Consider the following 19,940-nt stretch of genomic DNA (forward strand, 5'->3'; position numbering starts at 1 on the left):
GGTCAGGCAGGATTTGCCCCACTAGTGTGAAGCTTTGTACAAGTATCTGGGGTTTTTTTGGGGGGGAAGAGGAGGGGAGTGGGGGGGTGTTGATGTTTTAAACTGCGGACACACCATGACAAAATAAGTTTCATTATGAGAGTTGTGATTATTCCTCAGTTGCCATGTGACAGTAGACCACATGTACACTGAACAGTCATCTGGGCAGAAGTACTATGCAAGTAAGCCTATGCCTTATCCAGCTTGGACAAAGTACATGTTCATAGTTAGAAAGAATTTCAAGAATAGTAGGAAAATCAATTAGTTCTGTTTGTCTATGAATCAGTCATTCTGTCTATCTAACTATCTGTCTATCATCCATCTTGGACTTGATGATCTCTGAGGTCTTTTCCATCCTTGTTGATTCTATCTATGTATCTATCTATGTATCTATGTATCTATCTATCTATCTATCTATCTATCTATCTATCTATCTAATCTAATCTCCCTCTTGAGCCCACTCCTGCACCTATCTATCTATCTATCTATCTATCTATCTATCTATCTATCTATCTATCATCTACCTAATCTAATCTCCCTCTTGAGCCCACTCCTGCATCTATCTATCTATCTATCTATCTATCTATCTATCTATCTATCTATCTACCTAATCTAATCTCCCTCTTGAGCCCACTCCTGCATCTATCTATCTATCTATCTATCTATCTATCTATCTATCTATCTATCTACCTAATCTAATCTCCCTCTTGAGCCCACTCCTGCATCTATCTACCTACCTACCTACCTACCTACCTAACCTAATCTAATCTCCCTCTTGAGCCCACACCTGCACATCTCTTAGAAATTACACAAGTAATTACACAAGAAATTACACAAGCAATAACCCCTATATCCCTTCCTTGTTTCACATTCCTCTCTGCTAGTCCCCTTACCCAAACAGTTGTATAACTAGAAGGATACATGCAATACCATTTAAGTTTGTATGAAAACAATCCACTAACAAAACCAACACAACTCTTATGTATTCACTCCAAACCCAAGAATTTTTATAGCTCTCATTTGGACCTGTATAATTCACCAAATATTCTAGCATAACTCATGCATTTTCTCTAGCATGAATCAAACTGATTTTATTTTAGAGCAATTTCTGTGTCACAAAATAGAATAAATGTGGGTTTAGTATTAAAATTTCATGGTGGAAAAGTCTGTCCACCTGGAGAAGATATTCCAGAGCAATCTGAAAAGAAAATTTCCTCTGTAGTCCTCCCCAGTGGCTTGATAGGATACTTTTTTTTTTTTTTTCCTTTTGTCCTAGTCAAGTAGCTCTGAAGCAGAGTCACAACCTCTTCTGATTTTTCTCATCTGGCAGTCTTCCAGCAAGCTTCACCCTGTACAGCAGAGTCTCCCAGTAGCATCTTGATTCTTATTCTCCCATCCTTTATTTGTGAGTAATTTTGTGAAAACCAGACTCTTGCCTGATTCCAAATAAGGAAGTCAAATGGCCCCTCGTGCAGAGAACCTGGACTCTCCAGCTATATGGAGGGTCTGCAGCTCCCTGTGTGTGTGCTGTGAGACAGTGGATTTACAGGACCTGCCTAAATATGAAGTTGTGAACCCTGCCTGCCCATCAGACCACCTATAAGTCAACCCTTCCCCAAAACTCTCACCCACTAACCTTGTACAAAGAACAACACAATCTCTACAAAAATTCTGAAGGAGGGGACAGATTTGTTTTATACTGAAACCCAGAAAATCTAGGAAGAAAAAAAGAGAATGATCCTGTTAAGGCAAATGAACCATATGGTGTAAGAATTAACTTCAGGATAACATCAGATCATATTTTAATATTTTTTCACTGCCCCTGTGCTCCCATTCCATGTGCTAAACAGGTCTTTGTTTGGTCATAAATCACTGAAACTCCTGAACCTTCAGCACAATATTTAAATATAATAAGATTAAATAAGTGAAAAGCCACTGGCAGCACTTATTCTGGCAGCGGACTCTCTCTCTTTGTTTTACTGTTCTACCTAAGTTAAAACATTCTGCATGCAGCCTCCCCACTGCTGTCCAGGCACTATTCTGCTTTTGCCATCCATAGTGGGGTGGGTCTGCAGCCTGAAGCAGACATGCCCAGCATGTTCTCAGCCCTTGTAGGTCTCTCAGTGTTGTGGGGCTGTGTGGAGTCCAAACTAGATAGAACAGGGAAGAGGGATCAGTTGCATGACTGTACAAGAAGCAGCAGACACACACACATGCTGCACATTGCAGGGCTCATTGGAGGCTGTGGTTCCTTTAGGTCTTTAATGAATCTGAGCTTGATGCTAATGTACGATCTCCAGCTAAAGGAGATACAATCCACAGGATCAGCCTGAGAGGAAAAGTGTGCCAGCACTTTTGCAACTCTCTTCCAACCTTTCTCATCTCCATTAGTGATTGCAGCCCTTTCAAACATATTTGAACTGCTGTTTGGGATTTCTTTGCTAAAAATTGATGAAGTAGGCCAGTGGGAACAACTGAGAGAGGCATTTGAAATTCCAGAAGCATGTCCTCCTATGAACAGGTATGACTGCCACAATGCACATCAAACAGTGAGTGGATGTGACACACTTACAAACTTGGAGAGGAACACCTAACAGGTGCATAGCTGAATACACCTCTGAAGGATGAAAAAAAAACCCTTTGTTTTTCACTCTTGTTTTCAATCAAGAGAATTGTGTTACTTATATGCTTTTGTATTTGAGTTCTCGGAAAAGTAAATAATATTGAAAAACTGCGAAAACTGGATATCAAACAAACAATGATTTCAGAATCTTGCTAATTTTTTTTTTTTTTTTGTGGACAGGAGATACATTTTCTTAAAAGGAAATAACACCTGGAAATCTCAGACTCCACATCAAAATGAACATACAAGCTGAAGAAATCCAGCCCTCCTGTCCTTTTAGCTTGTAATTGATTTAATAGGTAGTACAGCTAGGAAAGAGACCAAGGGAAAGAGGAAGCTACAGAAATCCTCTGTCACCACTACAGAAATTGAATATTCACCCACCAGCAACCCTGTTACCTGTTCTGCATCAGAAAGGGCACAAACATGCTGCAATTTCTTGCATTTGCAAACACTTTTATTACTAGGTAGCACTTACTAAGAAACAGCATGTTTTCTCTCATATTCAAATCAATTTTCTTCCTTCTTGTGTCTTTGTTTCCTCACTGCTCTAGATACATTTGACAGAAAAGTAGAGCAACCAGCGCCTCTCAGGAAAACACATCTATTCTAGAAGCAGTTTAAAGATTGATGCTTTTGCCTTTACTTGAAAAACACCTGTTTTTTCAATGTCTTGTCCACTTTCCCATATAGATCAACTAACCTAACAACCGATTTCACAACTCTCCCACTTTTATCCCTAGATTATAAAAAAAATTGTTTAGCTCCTTCTTCTTTTACAACCTTCCTTAAACTTTGTTTTCCTTCTGGTTTCTTTTTTTTTTGGCAGCATTCTTTTTAAGCTGTGTTTCAAGCAATCAATTTCTTTTCACCCAAGCCCTCCTGGGAAGCCTAAGTGAGATTTAGCAGGAAGCCCTTCATCATACAAAACTATGAATTAATTTAAAACAATCATTTCATGCATGATGCAAAGCCCTACTGAGTTACTACCCCACCACCTTCTCTTCCCTCATCTTACTACCTGTCATACTGTTTTCTTGGGTTTGGTTGGGATAGAGCCAAATAGCTCAAATGGTGCTATGTTTTGCATCTGTGACCAAAACAGTGTAGACAGAATACCCACGTTTCAGTTACAGCAGTGCTTACAGTGTCAAAACCTTTTCTAACACTGCCCCATCAGTGAGCAGGTTGTGGTGAAGAAGAACCTGGGAGGTGACATAGCCAGCACAGCTGCAATTTAATTGTGCTAACCCCCAGTACTTAGAAATGAGTATTTTAATAAACTGCAATCTAACTTCAAACAAACAAAGGAAGACACTATAATGGCATTAAAACTACTTAAAAGTGCTGTAACAGATTCCCAAGAACAGAAATTTCCAGGGCAAATGGGGTGATACTTTTAAACTTTCAGAAGCTGTTGGACTGATGCCAGGAGGAAAAGGATGAGCGCTATTTCTTGCCTTGCGACAGATTTCCTGGGTGACTCTGGCTCTGGCTCTTCCTGCCTGCTCTTGCTTTCTTTTTTTCTTGAAGAGCATCTCAACAATAGCACCTCTTGCAATCCAGGCCTTTTGTGTAGCTTTATGCTACCTAGGAGAAGGGGAACACCTCACAAGGCTTCCTCAGACAACCAGTCCTACAGTACAAACTCAGATGCTATGCTCTAACAAGAGGCTTTCATATCAACTCTCTCTCCCCATTCTCTGCACCATGACTTCAGCATGCAGATCTGTAGAAGGGTTTGTCCCCAGCCAGCTTTTATCTGTCCTAGATTTTAAGCAAGTGGGGCAAACCTGATCCAGGATGCAGATGCGTGCATTGACATATTTCTGTAGAGCAACATATTCTACATATTGCCAGGGCAATCACATCTTGAATGAGTGCACAACATCTTGCAGGGGGACAGCAGCCAGGATGTGCCCTGCTGGACTTCGCTGGAGAGATCTGTGAAGATACCTGTCCTGAAAAGCTACACAGGAATGACAGCCAGCCTGCCAGCCCTCCCTGGTGGCTTTTTACAGAGACGCAGGTAGGCTTGCCTATGACATATGAGATGCCAGCATGCCTCAGGGAGGAACAGAACCATGAATTCTGCCCTTGGGTGGCCCAGACAATTTCTAACACCAAGTAAAACAGCATCACACTTTGCAACAGGATGGCTGTTTCAATCATGAAAAGTCTTTGCTGTTTAAACACACATCAGAACAACAAATTATTGTAAAGTTCATTTTGAATGTGGAGTCTATTCTAGTTTTATTCTCTGCACATTTTTGCAGACTGCTTGATGAAATTTGTTTGGATGGACCTTTGGTGGAGATGTGGGTGCCACTTACATAGCTGCACCAGTGGCAAAATTTCTTAGGTGTACACACTGGCTACTGGTCATGCAGGTATTGTGTAATATGCAAGTCAGGCAAGTTCCCTGCAAACATCTGAAATTCAACCTGTGATGCACCAAAACTCTTCTGCTGAGTGCTTAAAATGGTACCAGAAGGGAATTGTAGACTGGGCTGTGAAAGGCAAAAGTAAACAGGGAGACCACACACTTGGGAGTCCATCCAAGCAGCTCACAGTCATTATTGCAGGCCTGCTTTCAGATTCAGCTCTGGTGACATGTTTATAGTTTTGCACAGAGAGAACCTGGAAAGGAATTTGCTACACTCCTGGTGGAGTCCTGTTGGCTGTCTGGACAGCAGAGCCAGCCAAGAAAGGGACACTTGGGGCCTGTGTGTGCTGCTGAGTCTCAGAAGAGCCAAACTGGATGGGGAAGCTGTGGACTACAGAACAAGTTGGCCTATCATGCCGCTTTGTGGATGATGGGTCAAGTCAAATGCCTCTAGCATCCCAACCATGGAGTACACTGTGCAAAAAAACAGATGTCTTGACCTCCAGTTCTTCCCCAGTCAGACCACATTGTCATGGCCCTCACAACACACAAGGCCAAAACTTCTGCAGACAAGAAATGTGACTGCTAAGCTGACGTTTGCATTTCCATCCATGGAATGGAGGTAATAAACCTTCCTGAGTTCAGTGAGCATATTGGAGTAAACTGCAAGGACAGATCATTTTCTTAGATTAAAGGGTTTGCAAGTTGCTCTGATAATTACAAAAGTAAGTCACAGTATTTTTTGTGTGCATGTGAAATTAACTGTTCAACTTTAGTCAGTTTTGGCAGTATTTGACTGCTCTCCTTGCTCCTAGTAAAATTATGAATACTCTGTGCAGAAGTTGAGAAATACATTTTGTGCAAGACCCAGGATGGCTTTTTGAAGAGTTATAAACAGACAATGATTCAATTTGTGACATTTTAATTTCAAATTCCTTCAGTGTTTTATATCTTGGCATATGCTGTAATTCAGTATCAAGGAGCTTTATGAGACTACCCTTAGAACATTAGCAACTCCCCATTTGCCTCTTAGCACAGGCCTAAGTAAAACTCAGAACTAATTTTAGCATTTAATGGAATATGCTACTAGAAAGATAAGATCAAATCTGCTCATGCAGGAAGACAGTGCCAGTTTAGTTTCTGGCTTAAACCTTATTCTCCCTGGCAGTAAATGACATTTTCCTCCACCCAACCACTCCTGTCAGGCAGAATAAATCAGACCAGTTGCATCTGTTTAACAGGAATTTTGTATACACTTGCAATGTTGTTATTTCCTCTTACATAAACAGTCAACAGTGCTTTGCTACTCAAGCAGGCAATGGGAGAACACTGAGACAGTACCTGACCTGTCTGTGCTGTCAATACTGCAGACAGCATTCTCAGCTGATTCTAACAGGAGATACTTCTAGTACCAAAGAACCAAAACTTTCTTTTCTCCCCCACAGCAGTACTCACTGCCCCTGCCCAGTGGCACAACTAGTTAAGCTGTTTCTGTTTCAGGTGTATGGAGGGAATGCCCACTAATTCTGAGTAACTCTGCCCTTTTTGCCTTTTCTCCATTTGTTTAGAAGAACCCATCTTGCAAGAAGGAACAAAATCACCTGTGGGCTCCATGGCAGCCTTCAGAGAAAGCCTTTGACTTCTAAAAGGATAAAGCTTCCAGCATCTTTCCTCAATATTTGAGGAGTCTGTACCCCAGAAAATAATTTTTCTTCCCCAAACCAGAATAATCACTTCCCAGAACTAGCAGTTGCTCTCAAAGCTCTTGCCTTCTAAGTTTCACATTAAGTACCTCTGAGTTTGAAAGGTGTAAATCATAATGAGAGAGACAGCCACTGTCTGGAGACATGCAATCTGAACAGCCACTCCCAGGCTTGGTTGCTGAGGCACTTTACCCTGCATCCCCAGAATACAAATAAAGGTGGAATATACCTTGTGGAATATTGAAACAAATAACCACTCAATACACCACTTATGTATTAAGACAAGTAACCAGGTTTGGGGAAATGCAGGAAAAATAATTAGTTAAGACATCCTGAAGGCTTAACTACTAATTTGATTATTAACTGCATAATTAATTACACAGTCTCCTTACAATTATCTCTTGTGTGTGATTTATCAAGAACTATCACAAAGTAGTACAGGTAATACTTACTGCAGTTAAATTGCTATGACTGCATTAAAGGGTTTCTCCCCCAGAGAATTTCACTAGCAGAGAAACTGAACTAAATAGGAAAGAAAACCTAGTGTAAGAAATCAATACATGAGGTGTTGTCTCAGCTACTGTTTAATAGTGTTTCATTGGCAGATCTAAGAAATGCCCAGAGTTAGGAAAAATGGCTTTTATTGATTTTTTATACATCCTTGCACTCTGATGAATCTCACTCAGAAGGTAGGCCCTGTGGAGGTGGAGTACTGCAAATTAGTTGTGTGGTTTCTGCAGCTAAAGGATGACTCAAGATGACCGGCTCTCCTTTGTAACAACAGCTAATGAAAAGGAACAGTATATGTATATATATGCACACACACATAAATACATATATATACACATGTATATGGTTAAGGCTTTGTGTTTCTGTGGTTGCAAAAGCATTAAAAACATTCACATTTATAGTCAAGATCTTAATCACTACAGCTCACACTTTACTTCCAGTGTTAAGAGAACACTGGTGAAAGAGAAGAATTCAGAAGGCATATCATTCTCATGAAGGCCATGAATATAAGCACATCAGCACTGTGGAAAACCTTTGACTGTTCTCTGCACAAGACAAGTCCTAGAAGGTAAAGTGTTGAGAATATAATTTCTATCAATCAAGTATCCCATCTCCCTCTGACTGATTTTAGTTTAAGGTATGCAGCGCCAAACGACAAGATGAGACAGTTGTGTCCCCAGCAAGCTAAAGACATGCCTCTGGCAAAGGGGTGGCATAGAGATAGGTGTAACAACCCTAAGGAAGCCTACATTGTCATACCCTCTATTTCTATTAAAGAAAAAATTTGGACTCTCTGTACAGTAACTGTGTGCAAAACAGAATTTTGTCTTAGAAAGAAGTGCAATTATACTGTGAAAACCTGTTAGAAATTTCTTTCTGTGCAAGGATTTTTTAGATGTTTGCTGGCCAGCTACAAACAGATAAGCTTCTAAAGTCTGGTGTCTATGGCAAGAGCTGTGCAGAGAAGAATCCTTTCTGGCAAAAGCCATGTTGTCAGGTAGGAGAAAGGTAGTATGAACAGCAATGGAAAACACAAAACTAAAAAAATGCCATATAATTAAGAGAATTGATCTAATTCTCTAAGATGAAAGAAAGCCTGGTTATTGACAGATAAGAAGTGAGAAACTCATCACAAATATGCTTCAGGTGAAGATGTGTCTCAGCTTTTCTCTAGGGATTTGGAAAAATCTTTAATTCAAATAAAGCCAGAAAATATTTCTCTGCAAGGAATGAAAAATATTTTAACTACATAAACTTAAAAATTATCCTTCAGCAGCCACACCAGGTCCTAACAGGAGGAACAAGGCAGAAAATTTTTACATCTCTACTTTGTGTAGCAAGATCTATGCACTAAGCAGAAAAACAGAAGTTGGCTAAAGCAAGTGAAATTCCAACACTTCCAGATTTGTACTAGCTAAGCTGTCTAATTGGAGAATAGTAAATAATACTCAGCCTCATAGGGATAAAAAAAAAAGAGCTGCACATTCCATTATCTCAAAGTCTTCTGTGGAAACGAGCAAGTGGCAGTTTTCTACATACACCCCATATGAAATTTCCTGAAGCCTCAAACTTAGGAAAGTGAACTCAGAAGAATAAATATTCTTTTCAAGAGGTATGGAGAGAACAACTTTTTTTTTTTTCCCCAAAAGCATTAAAAAATATTGCTACTTAACTAAATGTAATACAAACGATACACATGAAATCTCCTTCCCCCACCTCACCCAAAAAAAATACATCAATATTCCTTTCATTACATCATATTTGGTACTTCAAAAATAAATCATCTTTTCCTTTCTCAAGTGCTCTCAGAAGGCACCAATGTTAGCTATTACAGTTCAGACTAAGGGGTGACCTCATTAATGTTTATAAATATGTAAAGGGTGAATACCAAGAGGATGGAGCCAGGCTCTTCTCGGTAGTGCCCAATGACAGGACAAGGGGCAAGGGGTGGAAGCTGAGGCATTGAAAGTTCCAGGGAAACATAAGGAAAAATTTTTTTACTGTGAGGGTGACGGAACACTGGCACAGGCTGCCCAGGAGGGTTGTGGAGTCTCCCTCTCTGAAGATACTCAAAACCTGCCTGGATGTGTTACTGTGTGATCTAGTATAGCTGATCCTACTCTGGCAGGGAGGGTGGACTGGATGATCTTTCAAAGTCCCTTCCAGCTCCTAACATCCTGTGACTGATCAGAGAACGTGATGTGATTCCAAGTTTATATTGTGGGGTATGTCTTAACATTCAACTTGAAGGAAAAGAAGGCTTGATGCTTGGTTTACATTAAATGAAACTTTCTGAAGTAACAGAGGATCTTTCAGACAGGTCCTGAAATGTGTTGTCCTTTATATGTATTTTCATATACCATATTAATGGCATATTTTTTTTGAAGGAAAAAATAAAAACAAACAAAAATAAAACCAAGAAAAACCCAACCAAACAAAACCAAACAAACTTTACAGGAATTCTTAAATATCCCAATGATATTTTTATTATTCATTTAAACAGACTTGTACATCACACAGAGCTTAAAAGCATGATTATAAAAACCAGTCACTATCCCCTTTTATTTTTTTTTTTAAATCACAAAAGAGTTTAAGAGCTGAGTAACTTACACAGAGGTGATAGCACTTAGATTTTCTGAGGTCTTGACAATATTAAGTATATTATAAATCTAATTCTCAAAGTAGAGAATCACAAATATCCCCAAGCACAGAGACCCTATTCAAGTACCCTCATTTCCAGAGCTCCTTTTCTTCATCACATTACTTGATACACTCACATTTACACTTCTGAGCTGCCCATTCTCAGCCCATTCTGTACTTCTTATAACACAGTAATTGCAGATGTTTTTTTTCCCCACAACAAAGTCTGACCATCAGAGAAAGTCTATCAGATTGTGTAAGTATCTTCTCAACATCTATATGTAAACAGAAGTCATCAAACTTCAGTAAAGGCAGTTTTTCCTTCAGAGAAATAATGAACAGCTTTTGTGAAAAATGTGAAGAGCCAATATGTCCATCACAGCACTCCTGTGTAATTCCTTCAGAGATTAAACTACAACATCAATGCTTGCTACGACAGTATGTAGATACAGCCAATTGGCTCCATGAGTAGGAAATAACATGACTTATTGCAAAGAGTAGATTTCAGACAAACAGGTATTTTGAAGTCCAGTTTGTTACGATTTTATTTAAACAAAACAGGAGTTTAATGTTTTCATGCAACATTTGCACTAAAGTCTTAAATAATCATGACAAACAGCAGAAAAGTTAAGGAATGCACTAATTATAGACCTTAGTGATATACAAAAGAACCCCTCAGCGTTACAGGTTATACAAAGTAAAGAACATCTTACATACGTTCCCAAAATACTGCAGCAGCCGAGAGACAGTGATATGCCTTACGAGGGCATAGGAATGTAATTCAGAAATCACATGGGAACTACCCATTTCCTTTAATTTCACAAACAAGACAAAAGCAACGTTGAATTCCACACACTGATTTTTCGAATTATGTCTAAACAGTACCTTGAGTTTTATCCAAACAGCAAAAGTTAGACATGGTGCTTATTTAGTAAACAAGTAAGCAGTAAATCTCTATTACACTTCTTCCTTGGTTTTACCTGGAGTGGCCATGTTATTTAAAAGAGGGTAGGTTTGGCACTTTTATACTGATGTCACCAATATTAATATTTCTTGGGATCTCTGGCAGGTTCATATTCTTTACAGCTGAAACAGCCCGGGCTGGAGCTCCAGCTAAACCAGCCTGCGTATAAAGTGAGGGAAAGTGCAAGTTAGGCAAAGCTGGTCACAAGAAGGTCATCAACTAGCAATATACACAGACAGCTAACTTCTCCAAGGACTTTCATGGTTACACAATTAGAAAGACCAGATGGTAATTGTGTTTGGAATGAAATGGGTTATTTGGAAATAGTATACCAGAAAGAAAACAGTTCACACGTTCTTTTTTATATGGTAAAACATGTAATGCCAACTGGATGGAAAAATATGTGGAGAGGAATAAGAGGCTCATCCAAGCGTGGGTAATGTGTATGTTATAGAACAAACAGTCATGAGGGTATTGGAAGTCCAATGTGCAGTCTCTGCCTCTTACCTATTCTATTCACATTGTTCACAGATGACTGTTTACAAGTTCAGAGTATGCAACCTCAAAAGTAACAAGCTAATGAATGTCAATTGAATTACATTACTTATCTAAATGAAAAATGAATTTTAAAAGTGTATTAAAAAAAGTATTTCAAGGTGGTTTAGCCTACAATGGAAGGATAAACACCTTATATTTGTAGGTGATAAAAAGCGTGCAGGGATCATTTCTACAGACCCACTGGAACAATCTGTTGTCCCATGGTACCTAATTATATGCTAACATATATGCAGCCACCAGGCACACTGGGACAATACATAATAACCTGGTTATTCCAAATTAAACATTGAAGTACCTGCTTTGTATTAAAGTCCTCTCTTCATTTAAAGCCACAGCCTTTCTGTGTAAATATGCAAGTTTTACAATATAGAGGTAAACTCACGAGACTTTCATTTAGTTTTGCCTTTTGTCTAAAGCAACTAACAGTTTTACACGTATTACTGAAATGTCCACAAAGACTATAAACAGCTCAGAGGCCTGAAGACATACAGAACATGACCCTTCTCTATTGCTTCAGAAGAACACCTCTTCAAAATCTTGTTATGCTATGGATTATTTATAAAAGGCCTATAATTGTTACTAATCTTGATTCTGTGTAGAGAAGTGCTGCTCATTTTAAGTATCGAAATGTTTCTCCGAAAAGTTCAGATTCTCTGTGTGGATCTAATTAGCTGTGTGGTTTTACTTCAGGCTTGGCACAAAAGCAGTTTTTCTTCTTGATGGGGAAAAAAAACCAAACTAAACCAACCCCAAACAACAACAAAAACACATACACACACACACAAAAAACCCCAAACAAACAAAAAACCCCAAACAACACCCAGCCCTGGAATATTTTAAAAACAGAAGTCTTATTTTGGGGGAAAAAAAAAAAAAAAAAAAAGACATTGTGTTCCAAATTCTTTGAATATGTAAAAAAACCAAACCAAACCAAAAACCTTTAAGTGTTAAAAGTAGGATTAAAATATTAAAAAATAATTAAAATCACAAAGCAGTTTTGCAGAAGTACTACAGTTTTATATTGTTTACTTGCAGGACAAGCGAAAAGGAGCAATCCACAAGAAATGAAGCAAGTTGCTAAGAACTAGTTAAACAAAAGACCTGTGGAGGTAGAAGGTCTTTCATGGTAAGAGTGTCAAAGACTGAAGAGACCAGTGCACCTACAGATAAAAGTAAATCTGAGCAAGCCATGCAGCCAAACAAAAGACTAACCCCTGGTGAATTTTGTGTCATAACTTGATTATTAAGCATTGTTAGTAGGTGAGTACTGCTCAAAGTATAACCTTTTCAGATTCTGATGTTCACTCAAATTCACTGCAATTATGGGGTGTAGTTACTGAGGAGTACATCTGATTTTCATGGTGTCCACCTGCACTTCTGCACAAAAGGAGAGAGGTGCCCCCTATGCTCTTCTGATATCAACTCTGATTTTTGAAAGCTGTCCAAGAGAAATATGTTCTCTCTTTTACTACCCTCTTATAAGAAATAAATGTAAGGTCAAATAAACATACAATTTCCACTTCAAACCTACCTACTGTTCTTCTTTCTACAAAAACATAGCCTACATTCAAAACAAAACCAATTAATTTTTCTGATTTGAAATAACCCTTTTATATCATGTGGAAAGGCTAAAGCATCATAAATCCCTAGATTTTAGTCACAGAAGGATTCCCAGTACCATGAACAAAGACCAGAAAGCCATGATCATCTGTTATAACGTCTTCCATGCCACACACTCTTACATGAAGGCATGTGGAGGTAGAAGAGAAAGCTTGGGAAATAGTAAATCTCTATTGCAACCAAAAAATTTGCTTTCACTTTGGCAAACAATCTAAATTGTTAGTTCTCAAAAGTACAGACTAAGTAAAACTTTGGAAGTGCAAAAAAGTTCTTTCAAAGCCTCTGTTTCACTTCAGAGGCTGCTTCAATCGCAATACCTTTATGAAGAAGAAAACCTGGGCCTAACATTAATAGCATTAACAAATGCAAATATCCAAAATATGCATCCCTGGATCTGCAGTATCTTAAAGAAACAGTATTAGACACTGCAATTTCTTGCTATTTATTAAAAAAATGGTGCAGATAATACAAAGCTGATCAACACTGTCCTTTTATTTTTGAGAACTTGGAAATACTAATTTGAAATCAAGAGGTAACTACCAATGAATTTTTATCAGATAATACAAGAAATGCATTTTCTTTTTATTTGGTTCTATCCTTTAAATTCTGTACTTAGTAACTGGAGAAAAAAATCTTTAAGCAAAACTACAGGTGGGGTAATGTAAACTGTTTTCCATGGAGAAGATGAAAATACTCATAAGGTAGTAACAAAAGCAATGAATTATACAGTTTGCAACTGAAACAATGGGACATCAGAAAAATATCGTAAGTGATGGACATGGTCCACACAAACAGGCATGACTGTTGATTCAAAAGAAATGCCTTCTAGGTGACTAGGATGGAGATTCCCTTACCCTAACTTAATGGACAAGTAAAAGTTTTAGTATAACCAGTCATTTTTTTTTACCTACCTGCAGCTATCCTCTTTACAAAGACTTACAGTCCCTGCCTCCCGCCCCAATGGCATAGGATACAATGGAGACACAATTGAGAATTATTTAAAATACCACAAGTGACATGACCATTGCCCTTCCACCCCCTTATACAGGCACCACTTCCAACAGTCACATTTCATGAGGACCATTCTGGATCAGGATCAGTAAAGATACCTGATAGAAGTGCTATCAGTTTAAAGAGTCTTTGTTTGTTTGTTTGTTTTTGCCAGTGAGACTGTCTTTCACTATCGTATGATCGAGTAGAGATTTTCAAATTATTATATCCTCTTCTCTTGGAATTCTCTGTATTAAGTGGGTTTGTAATTCAGTGTATACATACTATGCATAGCAGAATGCTATTTATCACAATTAATGCCAACTCTTTCAAGCACAAGACATTCATACAGCATTTTGAAGAGCGACCAAACAGTTCACAAAAAATGTCTAACAGATAAAATGACTGAAAAGTAGTTAAACTCCCAAACTGGGTAACTAATACAGCATTTCAAATGCTATCTCGTATCTGAATGCCTTGGCATTCCTTTTTAGAATGTTACAGATAGTGAACTAACACACATTCCTTCCATTTAATTATAATTTCTTTTACAGAACGTGAACTGCATTAGCAAACACACAGGTACTATGAGAAGTACTTCAAGCTCAGCACACTTTCAGTTGTTTTATGAAGGTACCTGATTAAGAGAGCCATCACTGTAACATTAAACTGGAGAAGTTTCAACTGCCTTTTTATCAAATAATTCAGCACACAGGTTGCTGAGGTGCAAAGAAAAGAACTGTTTCACTTGGAAAACAAAACCAAAACATGTAGCAAGCTTAAAACATGCAGTGAGTGATGAGTTGTCTTGTCATAGTGAGCAAATGACTTAAGCAAGTGAAAATGAAACTTTTTGACATATTAAAATATTGAAATACAGCAAGAACTGCATACAGCTAGTATTACAAAACGCCAATACACCACATTTTTGCCACAGCTGCTTTGTATTCTCGATTCCATTTGTTATTGAAGGTTTTACTTTAATGTTGTAATGCTGTATATTAAAATTTTAGGTTTGGTTACTGCAACAATTACTTGTAAACATGTCACATACTTTGACAGCGAAAGAGCAATGCCACATATGTGAATCAACAATGCTATTTTAAAGTTTGAAATAGACATAGTAACAAAAGTTTTGTTCTCCTCACCCTAGTCTTCTAGATCTTCTCACACCTAGTGAGAATTATGAGCTCTTGTTAGTTTACTCAGGTCATTATTAATCACTAGAGGAATCAGTTTTCCTCATTCTTATCATCACCTTTTCTCATAACGCCCCACTGGTAACTTTATATGAAAGCAATCCCAGCAACATTGTTTACCCTTTAAAAAGAAACTCAGATCATTTGGGAAAAATATTACACATCACAAATGTAGTTAATATGCATATATAAATAGGGGAGGGGAAAAAAAAAAACAAGCTGCCATCCCAAACAACTCTACGAAGAGCTAACTATTGCTAAAATAGATATATAAATATATACAGCCTACTGGAAAACAAAATAATGAAGGCTAATGCTTTGCCAAATAAGTCACCCTCTTCCAGGCATTATAGAGGTACAAGGACCTCTCTGCTGATGGTGTTTCATACCAATGCTTCTTTCCAGAATAAGTATGACTTCAAAGCAGCAGGGTTATGAAATCATGAAAGGATGCAATACATAATATAAAGAAATGATCATGTCCCCTGCTTATGAAGTTAAATAAATGAACATAATTAGAGAAAAAACAAAATGAAGTCTGCAAGTATATCAAAATGAGGCCAAACAGATAAGAAGACTTAAGACATACTCTTAGAAATTTTAAGCACTTGAATCACAAAGAGAATAATGGATGGGAATGATTAATTTTGTTTGTTTGTTTTTCATTGCCAGACCCAAAAATAAAAACAGAATATGAACAGAAGAGAGAAGAAAAGTAGTTTTGCACAAATAAATAAATAAACCTGAAATTAAGCTCCCTACTGATACAATGAAATACCGATAATATGCTACAAGTATTGACATATTAGGCAGAGGAAGATCATTTGCTTGATGTTTTTCATGTACTATAGCATATTGCAAATTTAGGTAAAGTGGTTCATACTGCCCAAAAATATTTTCAGCTCATGCTTTACAACTTAGTGCTACCAAATCAAATTACAGATTTATATTTGTTAAATCTTAAAGGTATTGCATTACTTTATCCTAGGAACATCATGGTAAAAAGAAAAATCTAAGCTATTAATAAATGAAACAAACTTCATCTGCTTAAGATTCCAGCTATTTAAAACACCTGCAGTTTGAATACACAGATACTTAAAATGAGTGAAAATGAAATTTGTAGTACTGCAATTAACATTGACCAACACTGAAACTGTTGAGCTGAACTAAATGTTTCATAGAGCAAATGATGGCAGACGATGAGCATAAACTAACTTCTAACACACATTTCTCTCCTCCCTTTTCAGCCCCTTGTTAATATTCATGTTCAGTGACTGCAGTTACCAAGATATCTTACAGCAAAATTCAGTGAGTCAAATTAGAAGGGCAGCAAATGTACACCTGAAGTCGAGTACGTGCTGACAACCCTTCTTATTTCATGCTTAAGGCTGAAAGGTTGACTTTGGTATTTCTAGTTCATCTTTGCAAATTTCACTGATAGTTTATAGATGCAGAATAAAACTATTTCAATTTGTTGGGGTTGGTGCTTTGTTTCTTGGGTTTGTTCGTTGGGGTTTTTTTAACATTTTGTTCATCTGAAACCTCTTTTCAAGTAGGTTCATTGTTGTCATTTGGAAATACTAAAGGGTGAAACAAAATAATTCCTATTTTAAATTATAAACAACAAAATTATTTTAATAAGGAAGCTGTATCTGTTATGTCATCACATCATATTTTATTATCTGTGTGTTCAATTTTTATTCAATCAGTTTTGCAGGTTTTTTTTTTTTTACAAGTTCATATTCCTTATTTTCTTAAACGATACCAAAAAAAAGTTAAATTCTAAAATGCAGGAAGAGAGACAAAATAAATATGATGTCAATGGAAAGCTAGTAAAATACACTATAGCCAATAAAAAGATGAGGGAGCTACAAGAAGAAACTAGCACAAAAAGTAGGCTACAAGGACTAGTATGGGTATTTTTACACATAATTTTTGAGTCTGGCCTATATAATTTATTGCCTTTGACATCATTTTGCTTTCCCTTTTTGTTAAAAGTACATTTTTTTCTAAAAGTCAGCAATACCTTTGTCTACCTGTCCTGTCTGGGAGACTGAAAGATAAAGGTCTGTAAGAGAGAAGAATGGAAAGAGCTAGAAAAGATCAGGAGGTTCAGAAAAAAATGAGGTCCAACTTAAGACTAAATAAAACGCAGTTGAACACTCCAAATAGAGAATAGGTAGACCAGGTTTACCTACAATTCTTCCAGAGGCTCTGGATAAAATCCCAATGACCCCTCTCCCAGAAATCCCCTCCCTTAACCACAATGATCCTCTGGCTTTAGTAATATTGACCAGAAATGCATTCACAAGTAAATACTAAACTGAAAGGTAGTGAAATGCATTTAAGATAACATTTCTCAGGGTCCAAACCTTGTAGCCAATCCAAGCAATATAAGAGCTGAATCAGAAATCAAATCTAGGGACTCCCTTATAGTGGTACAAATAATTCATCTGTGTTAAAAACATTTAACATATTCTCTAAGTGATAATTTTGCTCAAGTATTTGTGAATTTATTAAATGCACTTTATCTTTGATAAACTCTAACTGAAAGACTATTTAGAAACCTAATATATAATTAAACAAATACCAAATGGATAAATATTTTATAATAAAGGAAGCCAGGTGAGCCCAATAAAAATTTAAAATATTTCTGAAAATGTAGGTCAGTTACAATTTTATTTGCTTCCTCATTGCAGCTATAAAATAAAATGCAATCTGACCTTAAAGCATCTATTATATTAATGCAAGAACTATGACAGAGGTCTAGCAAGCCAGACTAAAGCAAGAGTACTGTGGCATAGGTGGCAGTCTGATGAACTACAGACTGTATCAATAATAATTTCTAAATTTTAGAATTTGTATTTTTTCTAAATACATTAAGAAAATCCACCAGTTTTGATTTCTTAGTGACCAGCATTCAAATATATTATTAAGTTATTACTGATTTTGATTTATATTAATTGAATTTGCTTGTATCTTGAAAATACATGCTCAGGAAAAACGTGTTCAAAGATTTACAGTCTTGATCAAAAGGACAAAAAGACAAGAAATAGCCATCAGGGAATTTCTGTGAATATATATGAAACAAATTATTAATGGTCTGAGGAAATAGTTACCAGGTATTGTGAATTCTCTGCATTACAGTAACTGTTAAATTTGAAAAGAAACATCACTGAACTGACAAAATAAAAGCATTTGTGATGAGCAGACTGAGAGGTATCTACTCCATCCCCATCAGCAAATGTTTCATCAGTGCCACTTCTTTACCTACTTTGTGGAATGTAGTTAGAAGTTGCTATTTGCCTGGCATATGCGCTAAGCTGTTCATGGTGCTTTTTTTTCAGCTCTCCTACCACCTATTTCAACACTGAAAGAATCTTAAAAGAATGAATGACTTACTGATGAACAATGGAAAACAGCAATTATTGTAGCTGGCTGCACTGAATGGATGTGTTTCAGATGACTAGTCAGAGACTGGTCTATGTTGATTTGGTAACATACCTCACACAATTAACAATAAATAGTTTAAATGTTTTTAGGTAAAACTGCTATGTACATAACACTTGGTAGAACAGAACTGCTCAGTAAGTTCAGGTTTTGGTACACTGTTTCTTTCTATCAAGTAAAGAAAAATATGTATACAGAAGTTCTTCAACTATAATAAAAATCTATGTTAATAATCCAAATATTCATCTCTGTGATCAGCAGCTCACTGTAGTTTGAGGAAAAAATGTTTAAGATGAACATTTTGGACATCTTAATAACCTGTAATACAGTCTTTCTGGATGTATATTGCTATGCACTGTATCTATCATACTTAGCTTTTTTCTGTTTATTTGGTTGGTTGGGGTTTTTTAAACAAAATATCCCATTCTTGGATACAGTTTTGAAGTTGTGCAAACCAGAGAGATGTATTAAAAGACTTGAGATGGTGCAGTATGAGATCGCAGAATTATGAAAATAGTATACATTGTACCACAAGAAAGCTGAAAAATTCCTTTTTCTTTTTTGTTGCACTTAGAAGAACTTTGCTGAGTCTTCTCCTAAAATGTCATTTAGTTCATATACTAATACCTGCAATACTTCAACCTGCTTAGCTGACTTCAGCTTTAGAAATAGTCTCCAACTGAAGCAAAGGTTTGTTTACAAATTGGAATATTACACTTTGAGAATCAGATGTGTCATTCTGTAGAATTACTCTCATCTTAGAAAGAACCAGTCCCAGACTTAGCTAAGATTTATTAGTAGTATTTTGGCTTACAAGGCAAAATATCCTGGTGATGTTGAAGGAACAATAATAGACAGTGTCATGGCTAAAGTAATTCTAAAAGCCTTTCTAAGTTTCTTTCCTAAACACAAATTCAGCAACTGTTGAATTGAAGAGGGATAACTTCTGTGAGTATTCCTCACTCATTCTATTATGGGCATATACAGAATGTAATTTTCTTACTTGAATCTACTCAGTGGAGCAAATGTTCCTATTAACAAAACAGCAGAATTCGTATTTACTTAAAGGGTCCAGAATTGGGCTTTACATTTTATCTAGTCCTTTTCAGTTTATTACTTTGTGTTGAAGTATTATGGTGACACTAAATATGCTGCCATTAATTTCAGGCACTAGAAACATATGAGAAGACAGGAATATGAAGGCTTTGTATACTCATTTTGGTACTTTATCTATTTAATTGGAGTCTTATAGTCACAT

General features: G+C 36.9%; 1 protein-coding gene across 8 annotated transcripts in view; it reads right to left on the reverse strand.

Annotated features, from left to right (window-relative positions):
• Positions 1-9,778: 9,778 nt before the first annotated feature.
• Positions 9,779-19,940, reverse strand: part of AP3S1 (adaptor related protein complex 3 subunit sigma 1) — a 29,468-nt gene continuing 19,306 nt past the window's right edge. For 5 of the 8 annotated variants that reach the window (XM_054397338.1, XM_054397336.1, XM_054397332.1 and 2 more), the window contains one exon: positions 9,779-11,024. In XM_054397338.1, coding sequence (XP_054253313.1) covers positions 10,896-11,024 — 129 coding nt within the window. In that variant the 3' untranslated portion in view covers positions 9,779-10,895. Of the gene's footprint in view, positions 11,042-12,218; positions 12,250-17,264; positions 17,301-19,940 lie in introns of those variants that run through there. The other 3 variants (XM_054397337.1, XM_054397333.1, XM_054397330.1) reach the window with 2 other exon arrangements.

This window comes from Indicator indicator, chromosome Z (genome assembly GCF_027791375.1).
Source record: "Indicator indicator isolate 239-I01 chromosome Z, UM_Iind_1.1, whole genome shotgun sequence".
Taxonomy (NCBI): Eukaryota; Metazoa; Chordata; class Aves; order Piciformes; family Indicatoridae; genus Indicator; species Indicator indicator.